The 24308-nt window shown below is 36.5% G+C and overlaps 3 protein-coding genes and 1 pseudogene across 3 annotated transcripts; 1 reads left to right on the top strand and 3 right to left on the bottom strand.

Moving 5' to 3' along the window:
- Nucleotides 1–1010: 1010 nt before the first annotated feature.
- LOC148295030 (mavicyanin-like) lies at nt 1011–1568 on the bottom strand. The gene is made up of 2 exons (XM_088251723.1): nt 1130–1568; nt 1011–1090 (listed from the first exon to the last, which is right to left on the bottom strand). The coding sequence occupies exons 1-2, from the start codon at nt 1566–1568 to the stop codon at nt 1011–1013; spliced, it is 519 nt and encodes a 172-aa protein (XP_088107849.1).
- A 1990-nt stretch (nt 1569–3558) lies between these two features.
- LOC110769196 (mavicyanin pseudogene) lies at nt 3559–4077 on the bottom strand (annotated as a pseudogene).
- Nucleotides 4078–4825: 748 nt separating this feature from the next.
- On the bottom strand, nt 4826–6212 carry LOC110769185 (aspartic proteinase CDR1-like). The gene is made up of 2 exons (XM_088252360.1): nt 5294–6212; nt 4826–5217 (listed from the first exon to the last, which is right to left on the bottom strand). The coding sequence occupies exons 1-2, from the start codon at nt 6210–6212 to the stop codon at nt 4826–4828; spliced, it is 1311 nt and encodes a 436-aa protein (XP_088108486.1).
- A 12086-nt stretch (nt 6213–18298) lies between these two features.
- On the top strand, nt 18299–23372 carry LOC110769163 (glucose-6-phosphate/phosphate translocator 1, chloroplastic). The gene is made up of 5 exons (XM_021973096.2): nt 18299–19366; nt 19811–20036; nt 20512–20734; nt 21647–21860; nt 22908–23372. Exons 1-5 carry the CDS (start codon nt 18854–18856, stop codon nt 22917–22919), a joined length of 1188 nt encoding a protein of 395 aa, XP_021828788.2. The 5' UTR covers nt 18299–18853; the 3' UTR covers nt 22920–23372.
- The last annotated feature ends 936 nt before the right edge of the window (nt 23373–24308 follow it).

Below are 24308 nucleotides of genomic sequence, written 5' to 3'. Positions count from 1 at the left end.
CCCTCATTGATCATAAAACCCCAACACCCACAATCGGATAGAATATTTTTGCTTATCACTTTAACTCAAGGTGTACCCTCACCACCCTTCTTAATATTTGACACGTGTCCATGGGAACCCATGAACATGGTCTCATGAACACGTGTCAAATATTGAGAAGGGTAGTGAGAGTACACATGGGTTAAAGTGGTGATAAAAAATATTTCCACAATCGGAACACTCAAATCATCAAAGTCAACCCAAAAAAGAATCATTTATCTAGATTCTTTCATCAACACCATATTTAAGGATTTTTATCACAAATGGTCACTAAGGTTTGCAAAATTATCACTTTTGATTCTTTATGTTTTTTTTTACATTATTGGTCCTTTATGTTACACCTCACACATCAATTTGGTCATGTTATTTAGGTTATGTTAAATTGATGACGTGGCACGTATGTGGTTCCCACATATCCAATGAGATAATGTCACGTGGATCTAAATAAAAATTATTTAAAAAAAAAACTGGTTTAACATTTAAAATCTAAAAAAATTAGAAAACTAAATTAAAGAAAAGAAAACAGAAAAATTGCAAAACCGAACCGCCGGTTTCTTTAGAGATTTTGGCAAAAATCGAACCACCCCACTGGAAAAAGGTTCCAATATTCCTGAAAAAATGCTGAGAAAGCTATCTTGTTTGACTGAAAACAAAGAATTTTTATTTGTTTATGCTAATTTATTCATCATATATATTCAATTTTTAAAGGTTTATGTCCTTTAAGGTGGAAGTTTCAATACAAAAGGAATGTCAACTCGAATATCTCCAGGTTAGGGGAGAAAAATGTTCTTCCATTAATGATTTAAGGTAGACCCATACTATGATAAAGATTGCACGTACAAATTCACAACGTTGTTTAACTTGTTCTTTTTAGTATTGATGAGAAATATAATTAACTTGTATGACAGAATCCAAAAAAGCATATATTGAATGAAACATTAGCATCCCTACTATACTAAGAATAAACATATCTAAAATACAAGACCCAAAAGAGTAGATAACACAAAGACGGTGACACCCAACCCAAGTTTCGAAAAATGAATGCTTAGAGCTGAGCTTGGCGACATCATTTCAGAATGAGGAGCAGGACCACTACTTTGATCAAAGCTTGGAGACACTTCTGAATGAGAAGCTGAAGGTGAGGATCCATAAGGTGCCGGGCTTGGACTTACAAAAGAGCCATCTGGTGTAGGTAGGGTGGCCGTGATCTCAACCCTTTGTCCGGCTTGACAATGGCCAGGAGCACCACACAAAAAGTAAAAGTTGCCGGGCATTTCAAGGGTAATGGTGTCGGATCCCGATGTATAGACTGCGATCGGAGAGGTAGGGTTGCAAGATTCGTAATCTTGGTTAGTAACTTGCATCACGTTGTGGAATTGATTGTTGTAAGCAAATATGAGTGTGTCGCCAACATGGAAGTCTTTTGTTGAAGTCCACTCGTTGTAATCAACAAGGCCTCTAGAAGACCAACCACTAGAGTCACCAACTCTATACACAACACCAAAACAAACACCGCATAAAGCAAGCATAACCAAGAAAATCAGTGTACTTTTTTCCAAAGCCATGAGTAGACAACAAAAAGGAGAGCGGATTAAAGAGCAGAAAAATGATCGAGTGATTGATCAAATTTGTGTTAAGGGAACGAAGAGCTGACTGAAATTTTGCGTGAGAGTAGACTGTGGGGTGCCCTTGCATATATAGTGTGTATCTATTAGCCGACTCCAACATGGAGTAGGTTTCCAACTAGTAGTTACAGTAGGATTTTTTTTATTTTAATTTCTTCATAACAGAGTTAATTATAACTAGTGCTCATCTGTCAGATAATGATTTATGCCCATATAGTTGTTGCTAATTTTCCCTTGAGCCAAGTTATCTAAGGACTTAAAATACATTAAAAGATAAAATGAAAAAAAAAAAATACGAAGACAGTTTTTTCTCCAAAAAAATATATATAAATTAAAAATTAAAAGAGAGAGGTATATCAAATTAGGATCCCTTTGTGTAATTAATACCTTGCATGCATACGTCCATAGACACTGCAGTTACTTGGATTGGATATATGAACTGGTATCACAAAAACAGAAAAATTAAAAGAAAAGAAAAAAAGAAGCCAACAGTCGAGTGTGCAATAATCCTCGGAAGCAATTTGTACTTTAAATTATTGGAAGGATTTGATGCTAATAGTATTAAGAGGGAGCTGTTTTAGGTTTTGAATGAAAGTGAAGTGAAGGTTAGGAGTGGTACTGTGATTTTTTTATTTATAAATAAATAGTATAGCCGCGCGGCTATACGTTTTATAATATTATATTTAAACAGTATAGCCGAACGGCTATACTATGTATTAAAAACAATTTTAAAAACCCGAGTATAGCCGACCGGCTGTACTGTCGGAAAATATTATATGTAAATAGTGCGGCGGCGCGGCTGTACTATTTATTAAACTTTTAATAAAAACCCGAGTATAACCGCGCGGCTATACTATTTATTTAAAAAAAATTTAAAATCGACTATAGCCGTACGGCTGTACTCTGTAAATACCCCTTTTCCTTACTAATTTTTCTTTTCCGTGATTTTTGTATACTCTGAAATAAATACCCCTTTTCCTTATTAATTTTTCTTTTCCGTGATTTTATTTTATCAATAAGAGTAGTTTAGAGTATTATCCATTACTATTAGGCCACTACCCGAGTTTTTATTATCCCCTTTTTAGTTTTAACTTTTTCATAGTTTTTACCTGTATAAAGAATTTAGCATTTTCTTGTTTAATACTCATATTATACACATACATACGCATTTTTTAATAATATTTCCATTTTTTGTCAAGGCAGCAAATATACATTGGTTAACTGAAAACGAAGAAAATGATAATTTTTTCAATCAATGTGTATTTATTCATCCTATATAATTAAATTGTTCAAAGGTTAATTTATTTAAAATGACACCTTTTTAATGTACGCGAGTGAATATGAAGTTCTATTATGCGTTCTCCCACTCACAACCCTCAACTGCTTGCACACAAGAAGTTTATTTCTTTTTCTTTTCTTTTTCAATGAAGAGCCAAAATGCTTTTCTTTTTTTTTTATCCCTTTTGTTTTGTTTTGTTTTTTTTTTTTAATGATGATGAATACCTACGTTTATCAAAATCGCATGTATAAATTAAGTTCTTTTCATTAATAGGCTCATTTATGACATATTATATAATTACCTGTATAGAGTTTATTTGAAGGTAAAATCTCAAAACTTGCCACTTGTTATTTTCTAATTGGTTCTTAGTGTGTTAAAAAATTTCTATGAGAAAGTTCATTGCTGCAAATTAGTTGTTTAATTTTGTAGTACAAAGCAGTGACACACAGGGACACGAACCAAAAAATATAGAAACCCAAATAAATTGAAAAATGTTATATATCAAACCTAACCCTACATCCTCATCTTCCGACCAAAAAAAAAACCCTACATCCTCATCTACCCCAGGAATTGAAACATTAACACCCGTACGTACAATAATATTAAGAAACCTGTCTAAAGTACAAAACCCAAAACACATAACACAACAGTGGTGAACTCAAGCTTCAAAAGACGAAGAGTAGGAGCACTGCTTAGAAACAACACTTCAGAAGAAGGCGATGCTCCATAAGGTGCCGGGCTTGGGCTTGCAAACGAACCATCTGCAGATATAGGCAGCGTGACGTTGATGTTGACTTTTTGTCCATGTTGGCAATGGCCAGGAGTACCACAGAGAAAGTAAAAATGGCTGGACCTATTAAGGGTGACAGTGTCAGAGCCAGAGGTGTAGGTTGTGTTGCAAGATTGGAAATCTTGGTTGGTAACTTGCATCACGTTATGGAATTGACTGTTATAAGTAAATATGAGGGTGTCGTTGACGTGGAAGTCCTTTGTTGAAGCCCACTCGTTGTAATCAACAAGGCATCTAGAAGTCCAGCCATTAGAGTCACCAACTCTATAAATAGCACCAAAACAAACACCATAGAGAGCCATTGTCACCAAAAGTCTCAGTGTAATACTCTTCATCAAAGCCATGACTAGAAAACAAAGGAGGGCGAATTAAACAGCACAAAGAGATCAAGTGATAGCTGACTCAAATTTTACGAGAAGGGTAGTTTGTGTGGCCTTGCATACAAATACCTTGTGTTTAAGCCATTTCTAAATGGAAAAGGTTTCCAAATAATGGTAGGAAATATATGTTTTACCAAATAGTTAACCAATTTTCTTAATTTCCTTTCTTCTTGGCCATATTGGATTTCAACAAGTCTGTAGGCTTCTTGGTTCCTAGTCTAAAAGCCCTTAATTTTCTACTAACAGACAAACTAATGATTTGATTAAACAAATATCTAAGTATTTAAGGGGAAGGTCAGTGGGGTATATCTCTTTTGGTTGAGCTCTTCCACCTCCACCATGTGGTCGGAGGTTCGAAACCACCAGGCACCCAATGATAAAATGTGTAAATCCCCTTCCCCAATTGCTTGCACTAAATAAAGGAACGGGGGTTTGGGGGAGGATAAAAAACACTTTTTATTTTTTGGTAGACTGGGCCCAAGGGCCCAAAAGTACAAAAAGAACTACATGCAGGCCCAAATTAAACATACTAGGGCTCGATTTCACAATTTATATCTTTTTCGATGAGGCTATATAATATCTGATTTGAAGAAGCAAAAACTTGGTTCCAAAACATTATTAACAAAATTTCACAGCACCAAACAGGCAACTGCAATTCAAAGTAAAAGGAACCAAAGAAAAGAAGAAAGAAAGCTGTGAAGAATACAATCAATTAAGGATGGTCATCATTAGCACAAATTTCAGGAGTAAATTGGAGCGCATGAGTGTTGAGATCGTAGATGAGCCTCATACTTTGCTGATGCCATGCTCCTAGTATAGATTTCCTATTACCTGGCATCATTGCTACGCAAAAATGACCTGCCTCATGATTATAAAAGTTCACATATCTTGGATCAACAACATAATTAGCACCCTCAAAGTGGTATGTCATAGAGGCAAATTGAGTAAACTGCGGCGTATAGCTGTAACATAATTGAAACCCTTCAGGCACCCGACCAATTCTGGTAAGATGGAGAGAATCATAATAGTTTTGAAATGCCCTCATAACCTCCCGGTACGTGTTACGTCCATTGGCATTTTGATCAAGTTGAGAGATTAGGGCACCTGAATCAATGAAGAAACCACGGGTACCACTTTGACTATATATATGCAAAGGTACCCGGTGGAAACCCTAACTTGCCTGATCCAACACTTATATCCAAAAGATTTAAGTTGTAAAATGGAGATCCTGGTGGTGTTACAAAAGGAGTTGTGCTAATACCTCCATGTGGTGCTGGTATATCATCCCCGAACCTTACCACACTAGGAGCCATTTGTGCTTCAGTAAAAGGAACCAAGCAATATGAGAAACGTCTTTGGGTTTGATCAGCCAACTGGGACAATAGTGAATCAGGGTTCAAGCTTAACCCCAACACCCCCGAAATGACACCATTTTTCGCAAATTGAATGTTTCGATTGTCGTTCGAACAACAAAAGACTATGTCAGCAACGCGTAGAGTGGTTGTGATGTTAAATGGAAATGTGAATATTTCAATAGAAGCTATACCTCTAGTCAATGCCCCACCACCATAATTGATGTTGTAGACACATTCGTCGTTAACACATTGGTAAAGGGCCCGGGGACCTTGACAAAAGTGGTGGTTGCAAGCAAGCTTTCGATAACTCCACGATTGTGCTGAATCGTAAATGGGAGTTGCTTGTGGGTAACAATTTTGACAAGGTTTGCACTGCGTCCAAATTAGGCTACCGCCGGTATCCAAAAGTAAGAACACAACTGTGGCTGGGGATCCAATGCCGACTTGCACCATGTAGAAGAAGTTGTCACGAAGCAAAGTAAGACTTATATTGTCAAGTTCTATGGTGGAATTTGAAGATGAAATTAAGTCCAAATAGTGAGATCTGGCTTCGGAGAACTTGATCATTCTTTGAATTCGTTCAAGTAGAGTGAGGTTTCCAGGGTACAAAGGAGATTCAGGAGCCTCTCTGGGGATGAGCTTGAGGCTGAAACCATTTGGTTTTGAATATGTTGGATGGAATGCAGAGATTGTGATGAGACAAAGAAAGAGAGTTATGTGAAGAACAGATGAGACTCCAGCCATTTTGGTTAATGTATGAAGCATTTGGGGACTGCGATAGCTAGACTTATAAAGTAATCTCCAAATGCATATAGCACCATATCTAGGCTGTTTTCTTTTTTTGGTAAGTCATGTGAACAATATCATGGCCAATTTAATAACACATTTATTCCCGTATATGGAAATCTTTTTTCTCGTTTTATTTATGTAAGGATTTTCCCATGTAAGTCTTTTTCTCCCTTTCATGTCTTTATGTGAACATTAAAAAAAGAAGAAAAAAAACTTAGCAATTACCATGTATGGTGATGACTTTTTACAGTTAATCGAGATAGAAAACTTATCACAGGTGTTAACCCCAAACTGGAAAATAATTATTTTTTTACATTGCTAGAGCTCGAGTAAAACCTATTTGGCCTGAGACTTTGTGAAAATCATTTTCTACATCAGACCGATATGAGGTAATTCATTAAATATAGTAAGGGATGAGATCCCCAAAATCCAGAGTGTAATTGAAATAAATTAATGAATATTAATAGTGTTGATGGGCATTTTTTTAAAATATAAGTCTAAACTACAAAGGGGATGGAGTTTCTCATATACACACACTACCAAAGTGCCATGGAGGTTCGAATCTGAGGCCACTGATCTGCAAGTCAAGGCCCTTTTCCACTGGGTTAGACCGTATTGGCACGGGCATTTTAGACATACATAAAAAGATATATAATAATATTAGAGTTCTGCTATTTCCACCCTCTGTCCTATTTCCCCACCCACCTTATCTTAAAAATTTTAAAGGCAAATTTACTCATTTGTAAAATGACTTCTAAGAACTTAGGGAAAAAACCTAAATTCACATAACCCACCTATTCCATAGTTTGACAAAAAGAAAAAAGAAAAAAAAAAGCGTAAGACCCATCATCTTGTTCTCCTCCCTCCAACGACACACACAGCGACGCTATAACCACCATCCTTTCTCCTCCACGTCCTTCTTGCTGCTCCTCGCTGCTCACATGAGTCGACCACTCCCAGAGGCGGATCCACCATGGGGTCAATGGGGTCAGATGACCCCATGGCAGATCTGGAGTTTAGTGTTAGGGACTGGTTTTTGCCCTTGGAAGCCATGGAAATGACCCCATGGAGAAGAAGAAGCTTCGGTGGCTGGGGTTCTTTTCAGTTTTTTTATTTTTAAAAACTGCCTTGCAAAACGACGTCGTTTTGGGCAATGCAATTTTTTTAAAAAGACCTAGCCAAAACGACGTCGCTTTGGTCTAGGACTTTTATAAAAAAAAAAAAAAAAGGGGCTGCAACTTCTTAACAGCAAACAGACCCGAAAACAGACCCTCTAAACTCCAAATTTTCATATTTCTCCTCCCTAACCCCAATCTCCCCAAGACCTCTACCACCATCTCCTCCCTTGCCACCGCCACCAAGGGTGCTAGCTACCGTTCACCACCAGCCATTCCCGTTGCCGCCACTATTTTTGTGAAAGTTTACAATTCAATTCAAGTAAGTTCTAATTTCTAAACCCTAAGCCTCAATTCAAATAAATGAAACCTCGTCGTGGACAATTGTAACTTGTAATATTATTTTTGAGATTAATTATGAGTGAAAGTACTATCGTTTCATTTTCAATATTTTTTTCATCTTAAAAAATTATTAGGTAGTTTACACTATGACCCCATGAGTGGTCATTCCTGCATCCGCCACTGACCACTCCATGATGAATATGTCAATACTTCAAGTGCTTGTATTCATTAGTTCATACTTTTTTGCAGTATGGTTACCCATGTCAATTGCTTTGTTAAAGGCAGACGATAACCTTCCTCTTTGGCGTACTGGATTGAAAGAGGTGGAAATGCTTGAATTAATAATTAAAGAGTATTTTAGGAATAATGGTTGGTGGAAAGATAGGATTATCTTTTTTCAAATTTAAATGAGTGGAAAGATGTGGGTGAGGAATTAGGACAGTAGGTAGAAATAGCAGCACTCTAATATTAATGCTAACTTGGTGACATGTACAAAAGTGAAAACGCCTAAATCAAAAATAAGAAGGTCGCTCACCAAAACAAAAAGGCCACAAATGTTTAACTACAAGTTGAATTCGAATCCTCTACTTTATTTTTCTTTGCTTGAATGTGCTTGACTTTTAATCTGAATTTGTCACCTCATTAAAAAAAGGGCTTGTTCAATATAGGTCCCTAAAAATTCTATTTCCTAGACATATACCCATCTATATCCATTTGTATCAAATTAATTTGAACCTATGTTTTAACATCTCCTACATTATCTACACAGTTGGTATTTCGTCAAACACGTGATGTGCAAAAATTAAACACACACCCAACTTCTTGTTGGAAAAAAAAAATGAATTGGGTTTTCTAAAACATTTTTACCTAATCTCAAATTCCTAATTATTGCTGGGTTTTTAGTTTGCTCTTCCTAATTTAGTGTACACAAAGAAACAACCAGAGTGACTCCAAATGGTTTTTAGCCATTTTTTTTTTAATGTTTTTAGTGGTTTGAGATTAAGTATTCAAAAAGAAACAACCAGAGCGGCCCCACAATAATGGGTATAGGTAGGTACCTAATGAGTAATTTACCTAGTGGGGTGATGCAAATGATATATCCATGAAAATACAATTGGTCGTTTAGTTTACATGAGAGCTGAGTTGACTTTAGTCACAAGTTGTGTTCTAGCAACAGAAGCTAGAAAGATAATCGGATAACAGAAAGAACCCACAACAAGTCGACATAATAAAGAACCCACAGCACTTTAGTCACCAATCAGAATTTCAATGAACATAAAAACCTGGCAAACAAAGAATTAAAATGTTCTTAAAAAACGATGATCTGCTCTCAACACTATAATGACATCACCTGTTCTTTCTCCTAATAAGACTTTGCATCGGTCTTGTCGAGTAAGACTCTGCATCGTAATTTACCTATCTAAGAAATCAGATTTCTAAATATGCATAAATTACTTGTGTTATGCAGGGCAGCCCACTCAAGATTTAAGTCGTCGGCGCCGGAATAGTTTGTCGCAGTCAGTGTTGTCGGCATCGGAATCCTGGATGCAACAAGAACTCCCGTTAAGGAAAATCATGGCTTTTCTCAGAAAAATAAAACTGATCCAACAAATCACTATCCCTATGCAAAATACCATTATGCAAATTAAATTCATAATCAAAACTAATATGCATAAAGAGGATTGAAATTGCAAGCTAATTCGGTGGGAGGAAATCAAAACAATAAAATTCAGGAACCAAGGCTTAATACACCTCCCACATAACACGTTAAATTATAAATAGGGGTAGTTTTGGAATCCGAAAAATATAATAAATCAGATTTTAAGTTATATTAGGTAACTACTTAGTTGGATCCTAGTGATCGGGTATTATTTGAAAAAATTGGGTATTTTAAATAGAAAAATAAAAGGAAGGATTGTAGATGATTTTAAATGAATTTTATGGGAGTAACCTCAATTTACTATTAAAAAAACCATCCAAAGACTAAAATATGATAAAATGTTTTTTTTTTGTTGCTTTCTCAAGGAAAATCTGTTCTCGAAGAGTCTGACCCTTATTGGAGATTATGCAACCAGCAGAAAGAGATAAGTACCCTTCCTCAAATCAAATTCTTCATCATTGGGGATCTCTATTCAAGTTTCTTGTTTGTTTTTAAAATCAAGTTCTTATTAATGGATTCTTTTCTTCTTTCATTTTGATGCCTAAGAAGGCTTGATTGGAGACGTGTGGGTTAAATATGGTTTTCTTATGAATTGCATCGGCTAAATGATGAAGAAGAAGAAATTTTTTGGGGAGGGGAACTGTCGGCAAAGTGGATATAATCTTTTAAGGATTTCTTGGTTTTAAAAATATATCAGTTTTGGATTTTTTTTTATTCAGTAAGGTGATAAATTCGGGTTAAAAATCAAGCAGATCGAAGCAGAGGATTTGGATCCCTAAAGGATTTAGTGATCAAGGGATAATCCTAAAGCCCAAAAGCGCAGCAAGTGGCTTGTAGCTCATGTGGTTAGAATTATTTACTCATGCACCAAACTTCCTAGGTTCGATTCCTCCATCTCCCAATATCATTTTGTATATTAAAACAAATGCCCAAAAGCGCAAAAAAAGAAATGTGAGAATTCAAATAAACAATTTGTGGCATACGTGGGTTTGGCCAGTTGGCCAACAATGCATGCCCACCCCCTTGCAACCGAGTTTAGGCATGTACCTGTAGAGTAGTAAGATATCATTTTGTAAAGAAAAAAAAACTTGCACTCATATTCTTGCAAGTAATGATCGAATGTTTAATCAAATGATTTCTGATGTTGAAATTTCTGCACAAATGATATTTTAACAAAGATGCTAAAAGTTGATGGAGTCATAAAATACAACTTATAGTAGGTCCCACAAATAGTAGCTTATTTGAAGCTCTCTCATCTATCCATATCTATAAGAGCACTTCCAGACCCTTGCCATGGCAAGGAGGTGCTAGGGCAGCTACTATTCACGTGAATAGTGGCTGCCTTTGCAAAAAGCAATGTGTGTTTCCAGCAATTGTCATGGCAAAGGGCAAATACTATTCATTTTTTTTGTTTTTTTCACAAATTTGTTTACCTAAACAATTAATTTGGACAATTTTTTTTAAAAAGATTTTTGGTGTGGGAAGTGAAAAATATGACTAAGTATTTTTTTTTTTTTTAAATCTGAATTTTTTTGTATTTTTTTCAATTTTTTTCAATTTTTTTTGTTGCTGACGTCAGCCTCCCTCGTTTTGGATCTCGGGCTCGACCCGCCCTTGGGCCAACCCGTCTTCGTTGTCCCCACCTGCAACTCGAGCCAACCTGAGCTGCTGGAATTGATTTTTTGCCCAAAAGTCCCCTAGCCCGAGTCTAGCCTGAGCTGCTGGACTTGCTCTAAAAGGATAAGGAGCATTTGGTTAAACTTTCAAAAGGCTTATTTGTTGAATTGACCCCTGTTGTTTCCAAATAGTCTCAGTTTGCCCCCTGAAGTTTCAAATGACTCAATTTCCCCCTGAACTTCTATTATGTGACCAGGGTTGCCCCATTCCATTAGTTTTCATATAAAAACTGTTAAATCAGTTGACGTGACATGGGTATTTTGGTAAATTTAACTATTAAAAATTAAAAAATTCAAATTAAATATAAAAAATGATTGAAATTATTTAAAATAGGTAAAAAATTAAGATGAAAATATCTCCTCTTCTTTTTTCTCCCTCAATTGTCAGCACTCACCACCTTTTCCCTCATCACAACTAGCCCCACCACCCAACCAACCCCAACAACCACCTTCCTCCTCCCCACCTTTGTCAAAACAAAGGTACCAAAAAAAACCCAGCAACCCCTCTTCCTTCTTTCTCCCTCTTTCTCTCCCTTTCCCCCCTCTCTCTCTTTGGCAGCCAAAAACCCAACTCGCCCTCCACCATCTCCTCCTCTCTTCGACATCATCAAACCCTAACCAACAATTCACCCTCTATCTCTTTCCTCCCAATTCTCTCTCTTTCTTTGGTAGCCATCGAGGAAGATCTAGACTGCCACAGATGCGAAATCTGATGTCAATTTAGTGATTTTATTTGTGGGTTTTGAGCCTTTTGACAATTGGGGGAGGGGGTTGACGAGAGAGAGAGAGAGAGAGAGAGAGAGAGAGAGAGAGAGAGAGAGAGGGGGGGGGGAGAAGGTGGGGTGGGTTTTGGCTGGGTGTGGGTTGGTTGGGCAATGGGGCTAGTTGAGATCAAGGTCTAAAATATCGGAAATATCGGTAGGCCAAAATCACGGACATTTCGATAGAAATATCGGGATATTATCGATATCGATAAAAATTGAATAAAAACCACAGAAATTGTAAGAAAAACTTGGAAATTTTTATTAAAACTTTGCAGGATGTTTATTTAGTCAATTATCTATTAGTTTATCATAAAAAATTGGAATGAAATGCATTGCATGAGGGAGAAGGTGGTGGGGCCTGACGATTAGGGAGAAAAAAAAGAATACATTTTTATCTTTATTTTTTATATTTAATTTGAATTTTTAAATTTTTAATAATTAACTTTACCAAAATACCCATGCCCCTTCAACTGATTTAACAATTTTTATTTGAAACATAACGTTATGAAAGTTCAAGGGGGAGATTAAGTCATTTGAAACGTCAAGAGGCAAATTGAGACTATTTGGGAACCACATGGGGCATTTCAACAAATAAGCCCTTTCAAAATACCAACAAAAACATCTTATTTAGAAAAATGCTAATGACAGGAAGTTGAGACGGACCATAGGCATGGTTAACTTGGGCTACAGCCCAGGTGGCTTTTTTTTTCCCAGCTAATTGAATAAGCTACTATCCTAAGGAATTCCTTGCAATGCACGTGGAGAATAAAATGGAGAAAAGAAAAGCTGCACATCTCTACACATAGAGAAAAAAAAAAAAAAAAGAATGCACGGTCAATGGAAAAAAAGAAAGAAAAGTAGAAGAAATTGTTTATGTCCCCCCTTGACTAGGTGTATTATTTGTTGTTATCAATGAAATTACATCATAAGGTCGAGTTTTCTATCTACTTAGTATGTTTATATGAAAGTTAAATTTAGTCCAATTAAGTTTGAAATCTTGGGTCCGTCCCTGAAAAGTCTAATTCAATAAAGATAAATTAGCAAAACTAAATCATTAGAGAGAGAGACAAAAAAAAAAAAAAAAAACCCAATCACACTGGTTAGCAAAGGAGCAAAATGTTGCATTAAAATATGAGAAATTTAAAATGTGAATTGTCTATTTTACCCTATTATCCAATCATCTTTAGGGAGCATTAAAATCAAAAGTAAAATCTTCTCGCTAGATCCAATAACTCTAACACACATCCATGCAACCTTAAGCACTTTCTTCGTCAAACTTCCACTTATTTTGACTTTTCCTCTCACAATAACTAAACCCTAACATAGTTCAGACAATAACTAAACCCTACATAGGAAAAAAAACAAGCTACTCTTAATGGATGGAGTGTCAAATGGTAGTTGGGAAGCCTCCAAATGAGTTACAGGTCGATTGCTTGAGTTTTTTTCGAAAGCTTTTTACAAGTTTGTCTTCGTGAGGGTTGTGATTCTGTTTGGTATAGATCAACACCAAATGTGAATCAAGATTTTAGTGAAAATACGTCGTATAGATCTTTCTTGTTCGTTCAAATGCTACCAAACAATCTAAAAGAGTTATTCATTGTAGTGTCATTGGAGCTATATAGATTTTTCAGTGACATTCCACCTAATTTTGTTTAAATCATCAGAGGGTTTTGTCGAACAATAGGAGTTTAATGCATATTTCTTTTTCTTTTGAAGGAACAACAATAAGGTGATGCCTCTAATCGAGCGGTAACTTGTGGCAGTGGCGGTGCTTCCAGTGGTTGGGTCAATGGTTCCAATCAGATAACGGAAGTGTGGGTTGATAGGTTGTTCAGTGGCTTTGGATCGATTTTCAAACAATGTTTCGGTTTAGCCAAAAAATTTGTGTTAGGGTTGGAATTTTATTTTACTTGCTTTTGTTTTACTTTTAGTAATTAATAGGTTTGGTTGGGTGTATGGATCAAATTATATAATGTATTGTGGGTTCTGCATATAGAGTGTGCAGGCTGGGCGACCGCACATGGCCTCCAGAAAAATAAAACCTTTAGTCCAACAATTACATAAGCTAAAAATGCCTTTTAGGTGTGTGATTGTTACTTTTAAAGCTATTCTCTGAAATTTTTTGGGCCTTTTTCTTTACTTTTCTTATAGTGAGTCTCTTTTACTTAAACTAACCAACTTAGCACCTAAACGTGGAACTTTTTATTTTTATTTTTGTACAAAAGCAGTTAAGTGTTGAATATAAGAGCTCGTTTGGGAGTGCTTTTGGAGCAGCGAAAAACGCTTCTAAATGGGTGAAAGCGCTTCTATATTTTAAAAATGGTGTTTGGCAAAAATTGCAAAAGCGCTTTGGGTGAGATCCAAAAGCACTTGGAGTGGTTTTGAAAGAAGCACTTGAGAGGTGCTTCTTCTTAAAAGCGCTGCAGGACAAAAACACGAGAAGCACTTAGCTCCCTTTAATGAAACTTTTAAAATACTGAAAATACCCATATTTAATTTTTTTAAATGCCAAAATACCCTTTCTTTCTTTTTTTTCCCCCTCTCTCTTTCTCTCTCCTATTAAAACCAAAACACTACCCGCGAAAAGCCCAACAGACGCCAAAACACCCATGGAAACCCTTAAGCTTCTATTCCATCTCTCTCATGGCTTCTCTCAATATTGAAGAGATTTGCTCTTTATTTTCTGACTTTATTCCACATTTGTTAAATTAATCAAACCAGCTAATTACTGATACACACCATGGCTTGGTAGTTTACAAAGTTCTTATGACACCACTGCGAAGATTTACAAGACTGAAGAAATCCTTTGTAGACATTTAAGAAACTCACGTGGTCACCCTGCATGGAATCAAGAAAATCAAACAGGACATCCCATTAGGTTACTGAGCCTAGAAAGATTAGGCAAAGACATATGCATCCCATTGAAAATTCAAATTTGGTACCTCAGCAGCAAAATTCAACTTGGCTTCATCCAGTTCCTTCTGTGATCCCCAACCAGAAATCCAGATAGACTGCAAGACCAACATCTTAATTGTGAATTACTCAACATAAGATTTCTGTTGAGGCCCAAAAAATCAAGGGTTGGGCCCAAATAAATCCCCGGCCCAATGCGACACCTTATTAAGAAGAAACCCGATGCAGAACATGCGAAATTCTTCATGCACGCTTGCACGAGCCACAAACACGTGCCATGCCAAATAAATATGCAATTTATCACGCTAGGAATTAAAATGAGCCTATAAAAGGCATTGGCTCTACAAGCTCATGCTAATTATTTTGTCAAGCATTATGTCTCTTTTCAAAGACGACAAAATTCAAGCACGCCAAGCGACATGCCATGCCAAGCAGGAAATCATTATTTCACACATAGCCATGCTACAAGCTTAAGTGGGCCCAAGCCACGCAAATGCTCGGGGCTTGCTTGAGTGGGTTGTGGTATGGATGGTAACGAGCTTTCATGGGGCCCATTGATGAGCCAAGAAATGGAAGTTTTGGGCTGCTTGGGAGCCCCAAAACTCAAGCCTATTTCTTGAGCCCAAACACATGGGTTAGCATGAGAGAGGAGAGAATATGACCCAATGCCTTAGGAGAACATCCCATAGGCTGCTGTAGCATTTAGGAAAATCCATGACAGTTAGAATGCCCAAAAACGGATAAGCCACTTCCAGCAGCTGGACGAAAGCGTGCGGGCCGCTGGAAAGGAGAACACTGATAACCCCAACGGACAAAGAACTAGCATTGTCATAAGTCTCATACCCAAGTCAAATAGCAAGCCACTGCAAAAACCAAAGGAGATTCATAGGAATACCCATCGGACAAAGAACTTCCTCCATCTCTCTTTTCCTCTGCAAGCTCCATCTTGAAAACCCACAAGGAAAGCAGGTGGCGCCTCACCCTTATGGGGGAGGTCCAGCTGCGTCAAAACCTTGGAACCACAATGGGCTCCTTACCCATGCACCTTGGATAGGAAAATTGCATCAAATAGGATCAAGTGGGAAGAAGCAACGAAAAAGGGAGGAAGAGGTTAGATAAAATTAGGGTTCTTTGTAGCTATAAAAGAGAGCCTTAGCTACCCAGAAAACCAACCCATTCTTCGGAGAGCAAGCTTCCTCTCTCACCTGCAAACCCAGTTTCAGAGCTTGACCAAGCTTTGTCAAGCAACCTGAAATTTACTCAAGCCACCCAATCCTTTTCCTCCGTGGTCTTCTTCTTTTCCTGAGATAAAAAACCTTCCTAATCTTCCTCTGCCCCAGTCTTAATTTCTGTCCTCTGTAAGAAACTCATGCTTTTCTCTCTCTCAAATTGCTAAACTTGTGAAAGCTTAGCTCCCATGCCACAGGCTCCTCATGCCAAGCCATTCCATTGCTAATTTGTCACGTTTATTTGGTTCATTGGTGAAGGGAACCAAGGTGTTTTCAAAGGGTTTTCACAAACCCTTTCAAAACTCTCTTGGAGCCTGGTCTTCGAACTTAGAAACAGGGGCAACCTCCTCAGCTCATCCTTTACAGCAACCCAAGCCCATTCGTCTAGCTGCTGGAACAAAAAGACCCCAACAATTTCTATTCAAGGAGTTTCTTTTCTTCTAGAAATTGAGATATTTTCTGTAAATTTAAAAAAGGCTTATTTTCTTTAAATTTTTTTAAAGTACTTTTAAAAGTGCTTTTATTGTGTCAGCCAACCACTAAACAAAATATCAAAAGCGCTTTTATGTAGTGTAAAAGTACTTTTAAATATGACATCCAAACGATAAACTGCTTCTTTGTAGAAGCGCTTATGTCATAAGTGCTACTGGCATAACTGCTTCGGGAAGAAGCACTCCCAAACGAGCCCTAAAAGGCTTCAACTTTTATGTGAAACCCCGTAATTTATATATATATATATATATATATATATATATATATATATATATATATATATTCAAGAAAATTAAATGATTTTGATGATTTTCTTAAAATTTGCTTTTAATATTAATATTAATTAGTTCTTGGTAGAAGGATTTTGTGCATAGCTATCTAGGATCATGCATGGCTGTGTAAATTGAGTTCTTTTATGTACTCCACGTAGTTAGCATGTGTCAATCAATTATGCATTAGATGGTCTACTAGTTTTATTTGCTTACAAACTAATTAGATGTCAATGAATTAGATGATTGAGTCATCAATACGTGTCTTCATTGTATTTATTCTTATCCTTCTATTGACTTAGAGTGAAGGAAAAGCTACTTGAAATAAGGAGATGATCCTTATGCATTGAAGTTATCTCATAACTACCGCCCTTGAAATCCTATAAATACAACCATTGTTTCTTCAATTATCATTTCCCTCTTCAGAAAAGTAGAGGCAATAGAACGAGGAAATAAAATAGAGAGAGAGAGAGAGAGAGAGAGAGTGGTGATGAAACTCTTGGAGCTTGGTTTGAGTAGTAGTATATGAAGATAGGTAGATGGGTTGTCTTGCCAATTTATTTAAAGGGTTCTCATTAGCAAGGTGAGTAGTTTATGTAATGTGTTCTAAAAGTTCTTATTTTGTGATAAAATATGAAAACCATGAATTATCGTGGATTTGTTCTATTTACAAATATCTCTCTATTTCAAGTCAAGCATGTCTAATTTGGTGCAATCTTTCATACTATATATATTGATTGGAATATTTATGAAGTATGTATTATTCATGGAACATGAGAACTTCAATTTTGGAGTATCCGAGGGATAGATGTACCACACGGGGACATAGGGCAGTAAGGCCAATAGGGGTCATGTGGTTGGTTACATGCTATGAAGGATAACCAAGATATGAAGGGATGATGTGATATGATCTGGATTGGTGTATCTTTTCATGATATTTTCTGAAGTGTGTAAAACGACATTGCTTGACTGGCATATTACATAATCTACTCACTGAGCGGTGGTTGCTCATCCCTCACCCTGTTTAATTTTTCAGATGAATTAGTGAGCAAGACAAGGACTAAACAAGTTGAGGCTGAATTAGATGAGAGTGATAGAGCTTTATTTATTAATTGTAAAGTTGTAAGATTTTGGGAGCTAATTTTATAAGAAAAGTTTACTTTATGTTTCGGCTTTCTTTTTATTTAATTTAATTTTACTTTTTATGTTTCTCACGCACCGAGCGCGAGATTTCCACCAACTCCCGGATCCGGGGCGTGACATTTTATTTCTATTTAAAGTCTCCAAAATCAATGAACCGGCCCAACTAGGTGATTTGGTTGGTTTTGATGGCTCACCAATTTTTTGCTCACCCCTTATAATTTAGACCTAGTGAATGGCAAGACATGGTTGGTTGAGCAGGCGTGGGTTAAACCAATGGGCTAAAGTATTGTGTCCGCCTCTTTGCACTTGAGTTGGATCCAAGTCTTCATACACCCAACCGCAGTATATAGAAACCTACAAAATACCTTTTAGAAACCAAAACGTATTGTTTGTAGTCTGTAGTACTCCCTGTGAAAGAAGAGAAAGTTGACGAGATACTTTTAATGTAAAAGGTGCGCACTCACATGACTATTTGGTAACACTTCTCTCTGGACTGAGATTTCAGAGAAGAAAGCCATTGTATTTGTAGATTTCAAAGTCTCACAAAACACACCCAACAAACCCCTGCCACCAAACCCAAACGTCGAAAAGAAATAATAATCAAAATTAAAATTCAATATTTCTGTCTCTCTGCTGTCATATATTTATTAGATTACTCTGTTCTACGAAAGCTACCCCGATCATAAAATCTGAGGGGAAAAAAGAAGTATTTTCCTACCCTTTTCTTTTTTATTTTATTCAAAGCTTTGATCTTTACTATATATTGAAGATCTACCGTTCCGGGTTCAACTTTCAAGCTTTTTTCAGGTCAAACAAAGCCAAAGTTTTATTTTTCTCTCCTTTGTTTTTGGTTCAGCAGCCGTGAATTGTTATTGGGTTCCAACTCTTCTCTTCAAAACCCGACTCTGACCCATTGATCTGTATTGGGTTTTTTCTGTGTTTCACAGAAAACCCACTTGAATTTTCACGCCAGAAATTAAAGCTGTTTTCACCATGATCTGCTCTGTGAAGCAATACTCAACTATAACAAATGGGTCTGATATCTTTTTGCGGCAGAGCACTCGGCCGCCGATGCAAAGATCGTTGTTTTTGCCCTCTCTTCCGGTGCAAAAGTCTCAGAGATCAGTTATTTCAGTGCAAAAGGCCTTACATGTGTCTGCGATCGAGAGTTTTGGGTCTCCAAAGCCTCGAACAAGTTTGATCAAATGCCAAGCTTACGAGGCCGACCGATCGCAGCCGATCGAGTCGAACATCGAGCTTCCGAAGCCCGATACTCGATCAGAGGCGGCAAAGAAGCTGAAGATCGGTGTGTATTTTGCTATGTGGTGGGCTCTGAACGTGGTTTTCAATATATACAATAAGAAGGTGTTGAACGCCTACCCCTTCCCTTGGTTGACCTCCACTTTGTCTTTGGCATGTGGGTCTTTGATCATGTTGATCTCCTGGGCTACTAGGATTGCTGAGGCGCCCAAGACTGATATGGACTTCTGGAAGGCTCTGTTTCCTGTAAGTTGAATTGGGTTTTTTTTTTGTTTCTTCTGTTTATGTTCTTTGGGTTTTCTGAGAATGGAGGAGAATGATAGAAAGTGAAGTTTTTAACTGGTTCTGCTTTATGGTCTTTAAGTTTTGGTATTGAAAGTGAATTTTGATTTTTGAATGTCTTTTATTGTGAAAATAACCATTTTGTTTGGTTGCTGAGAAAATTAAGGAAATAAAAAAAAGTTATGTTTTGGTAGTGAAAAGAAAAGGAGTAATTGAAATAAATAATGCCTTAGCTTTAGTGGTTGCCTTTGTTTGAGAGGTCTCAAATGTTTGCTGAGTTTGACAGTTTTGAAGTCTTTTGCCAGATGACTTACAGACTTTCGCTGTTTATTATCATTTTGCTTGAAATTTCTATGCTTTCTTTTTTGGTTATTGGTTGTGACTTTCTTGTTGCTGTTTTCACAACAGGTTGCTGTGGCACATACAATTGGGCATGTAGCAGCGACTGTTAGTATGTCTAAGGTTGCAGTTTCTTTCACTCATATCATCAAGAGTGGAGAGCCAGCTTTCAGTGTATTGGTTTCAAGGTTCCTGTTGGGCGAGTCCTTCCCTACATCCGTCTACCTGTCCCTCCTTCCAATCATCGGTGGGTGTGGTCTTGCTGCCTTGACAGAGCTTAACTTCAACATGATAGGTAACCATTCTTTTTCCTAGAGGGAACAGAATTGTTAAAATTCTTGGTTTATTGATCTTATTATTTTCTGAATTGGTAGTACTCTGTTTTCTTTCTTTTACAATCTGTGTCATGCTGCGCTGGAAAAGAAAACCAATATATATTATAATTAACATCTTTGTTGTTAGGGAGTTTTGCAATAAAGCTAGTTAGGCGCTAACATTTCATCAATAAAGATCTAAAGTTCTAAACATGTAATTTACATACCTTATCTTTATATTCTTCTGCAACCAAATTAAATTTCCACTCTTCATATTGTATGCTTCTTTATCCTTCTTTATCCTTCAGGTTGAGTTTTATCCAGTTGCAGAGTTTTGGTATGGTTAAATTTCTGTCATTAAATTGTAATTTCTAGTTATTTAGGTTTGAAATGAGTTTGCTTGTTTTTCTTTAAGGTTCTAGAGTGTTAAATTTGTCTTTTTACTGTTTGTTTCAGGATTTATGGGGGCCATGATATCTAACCTGGCTTTTGTCTTTCGGAACATATTTTCAAAGCGGGGCATGAAGGGAAAGTCTGTTAGTGGGATGAACTATTATGCCTGTCTATCTATCTTGTCGCTCATAATTCTCACACCATTTGCAATTGCTGTTGAGGGACCTACGATGTGGAAAGCTGGATTTGAAACGGCCATCTCTCAAATTGGACCCAACTTAATATGGTAATTACATGCTATCTACTAGCTGTGATATTTCCTGGTTCCTGCCCTGATACCAACTGTGATATGTTTCTACTGTTTGGTGTCTTCAGTTCTAGGTGTGCATTTGTTTTACCATGTTAGAAAATAAGGCACATGATCCCTAAATCAATAATGAAAACGTATAATCCAAACACCACAACTTTTATGTGTTTATTTTAGGTGTATGGATTTGTTTGTTAATTCAATGGATTTTCACTTATTTCACTTAACTGAATCCAAATTCACAATCTGTCCAGAGTCAAATCTCTTCTAGAGACTACTACCTAAAAAATTAATTTCCAGAGATGTCTTGAATGGCCATAATAGAATGCACATGATGCAAGGGACAAGTCATGTTGGTTTTGGTTAGGTAGTAAGTGCTAGAAGTTTATCTAATTAGATTATCTCATTTTTACTGATCATGAACTTTTTCTACATGAAAATTAGTAGGTTTTGAACACTCTCTGGCATCAAAATGATAGTTATAATAGGTTCCTGCAATCCACTTCTTTGCTGAATGTTTGTAGCTTCATTATTTATGTTACAGGGTCTTTTTACGTCAATGTACTGGTATTTGGAAGTGTTCATCAGATGAGCCAATAGTGAAACTATGTTCATTTTTTAATTGTTTCCATATCTGCAGTTATTGTTACACATTGCTGGTTAATCATTATATTTTGCATTCCATACTTTTTATTTCTTGTACGGAGAATAAGATACATCTGGCAATGTTGTTGCAAAGACCATGTGTTGTAAATGTTGTTTGGACCTTGAATCACTATATAGGAGCAATACTTTGTTTTGTTCTTGTTAACACCGTGATCCCCTTTGTTATTTTTTATTTATACAAATGCCTTCTTATACTTATGAATTGCTGTCGGTTATACATAATAGGTGGATGGCGGCCCAGAGTGTCTTCTATCATCTATACAACCAGGTGTCATACATGTCCCTGGATGAGATTTCTCCCTTGACATTTAGCATAGGAAACACCATGAAACGTATATCTGTCATAGTGTCCTCCATCATCATATTCCACACACCTGTTCAGCCCGTCAATGCTCTTGGAGCTGCTATTGCAATTTTCGGAACTTTCTTGTATTCCCAGGTAAGCCCATGTTATGCATTGAGCTTGATTGTTCATAATTTATTTACGGCCTTTTCTGCTTTATCACCCCTACTAACTTTTTGGATATCCATGATAAATTTTCAGTTGCCATTATTTCCAAAACTTTGAACTACTAGAATACAGACCAATTGTTGTTTATATATTCTAACATTCTCCTTTGCGTGTGGGCTTCTTTCCCCCAACACCTGGGATTCAACATAAATTGTGAGGTCATAGTATCATGGATTTGAACTAATGATCTCCCATTTTGATACATGATGAACCTAACATTTCTCATTAAAATACTCAACATGTAGAATTAATCTTATATTGGGAGATTGCATTTAAAGAGATTTGAACTCCATATGTTTGAATCACGTACTCTTAACATCGTATCAAAACTGTTGTATATTTACCATTATTTCCAGAATTTTAAGTTGTTATGATGTGGCCCAGCTATTGTTATTATATTGCAACACTTTCTCTGATGCAAATTCGCCAACTCTATAGATACGGACAAACTTATTTGCTTGCTTTCTTTTCATGGCTTTTGTTTGTATGTTAAAGATGCCAACAGGTATTTGGGGGATATTTTTGTAGGTATGGGTTGTGTCACGTGCTTATGATAGTGATGGCATTGCAGCCTTAGACTATGTGTATCTTTTTAAGTTAGACTTTCTACTTTCTTTACCCTACCTTGATGAAAGGTTAGGTGTAGCCTTGGCTCATAACCAGAGCAACTTAGGTGTTAGATGTGCCTGATGTAAATACTGGCAAGGATCATTGCCACTAATTAGGATGTTGATTTATGTAGTGTTAGGTGGCCTCTTTCATGCTTTGCTTGGACCATAAAAGTCTACCTAATTTTACTTTGAACTTACAAGTTTGTTTCATAATTTTACACCATTATTTAAAGTCGAGAATGATAGGCGCCCAAGTTGACTCTGACAGGATGATGTTGGGAATTTGCTTGGTTTCTCCCTTTATGATACTAAATCCAATCTACTCTTTTGGCCTAAACATCATTTTATTTCCCTGTTTCTTCAGTCAAAGCAGTGAGAAGCTTGGCCTCGAGGAGGTTTACGTTCATGTAACATAAATGACGGGGAAAGGGAGGCGGCAATTTCTGGCGTAGGCAGAGGCAGGGGAAGAGTTTCTATGAAGATCCATGGTTGCTGGATTTTTGGTCATATGAACCAAGAGTGTAATTGTAGATACCAATAATGATTCAAACATAATCACCTGTTATACAAGGAGTTAGGCGGTTTTTTTTTATTTGACCAGGTTGGTGAGAGAAATAATAATTCAATAATATCCAAGACTGTCTCTGCTTTGAGAAAGCAAAATGTCAATGTGGACCTTAGGCTTATTCGCATTTCGTGTTTAGAATCTCAAACTATGATTAGAGCATATTCCATTTGAGTTGGTGGGTGTGCTTTAGAAATCATGAGCTTTTATATTTCGGATTTAATGTAAGTCAGCAGCATCTGTTTGGTGCGGGTTTTGTTTCAAGTGTGCTTTGAGATAATTGCAAATGCATCTTTTTAATTATTTAATCACCCACTCATGTTAATTAAACATTTTTTACCAAGAAAAAGAAAAGACAATGGGTCAGATGCTATGCTATTACCATGGTCATAAAATGGTTTTTGTCTTTTTATACAATATCTTCTAATAAAGTGGGCCACAAGATTTTATCAAACTTGTAACTCAAATGATTAAGAGCAGTTATCCTGCATCGTAAGTCCTAGGTTTGATTTCTCCCTCTCCCAATATCGTTTGTATAAATTAAATTAAATTTTGTTAAAATAATTTTGAGAACTTTTTCTTTTTGTTAAATTTCACTACATCCCCTTTTATGAGTAGCTAGTCATACCCACGTCAAAAAGTTTTTTTGTTTCTTTTTTCTAAAGGTGTTGATAAATACATAAAAATGTATTTTCTTAGTTTCTTAAAAAAAATTGCATTCTTTGCAGAGATCTGGACTGTAGAGATTGAACAAGGTTGTAGCAGTGCTGTTAATGTATTAGAAACAAAACAAAGTTTTAGATTAAGAATATAAAAATACCAAAACAAATAAAAATACCTGTGCTAAGTGTTTTTGTCTACGTATGCATGAAGGGGACGAATAAAATATTTCTTGTTCATGTACAAGAAAGAATCGAAATCTCTTTTGGGTAGTGGAAAGAGTCTCTTGTTCATGTTCATCGTCCTTTTCTTAAAATATAAAAACTATGACCCTCTTTTTTTATTTATTATTATTTATGAATCCCACATAAATAATTTTTTTTAGAACAAACAGAATTTCATTAATAAAGGAGTAATTACAAGAGATGTTGATCCAGGGCGAACAGGGCAACGGCATGGGGCCCAAAAGTTTTTGGGGCACAACAAAAATTATAGTCCTCCATATATATGTATTGTATATGCCAAAACGATATATATGCA

This window comes from Prunus avium, chromosome 4 (assembly GCF_965620075.1).
Source record: "Prunus avium chromosome 4, drPruAviu1.hap1.1, whole genome shotgun sequence".
In the NCBI taxonomy this organism is placed as follows: domain Eukaryota; kingdom Viridiplantae; phylum Streptophyta; class Magnoliopsida; order Rosales; family Rosaceae; genus Prunus; species Prunus avium.
The sequence above is the reverse complement of the archived record's forward strand: the minus strand, read 5'-3'. Positions and strand labels throughout refer to the sequence as shown.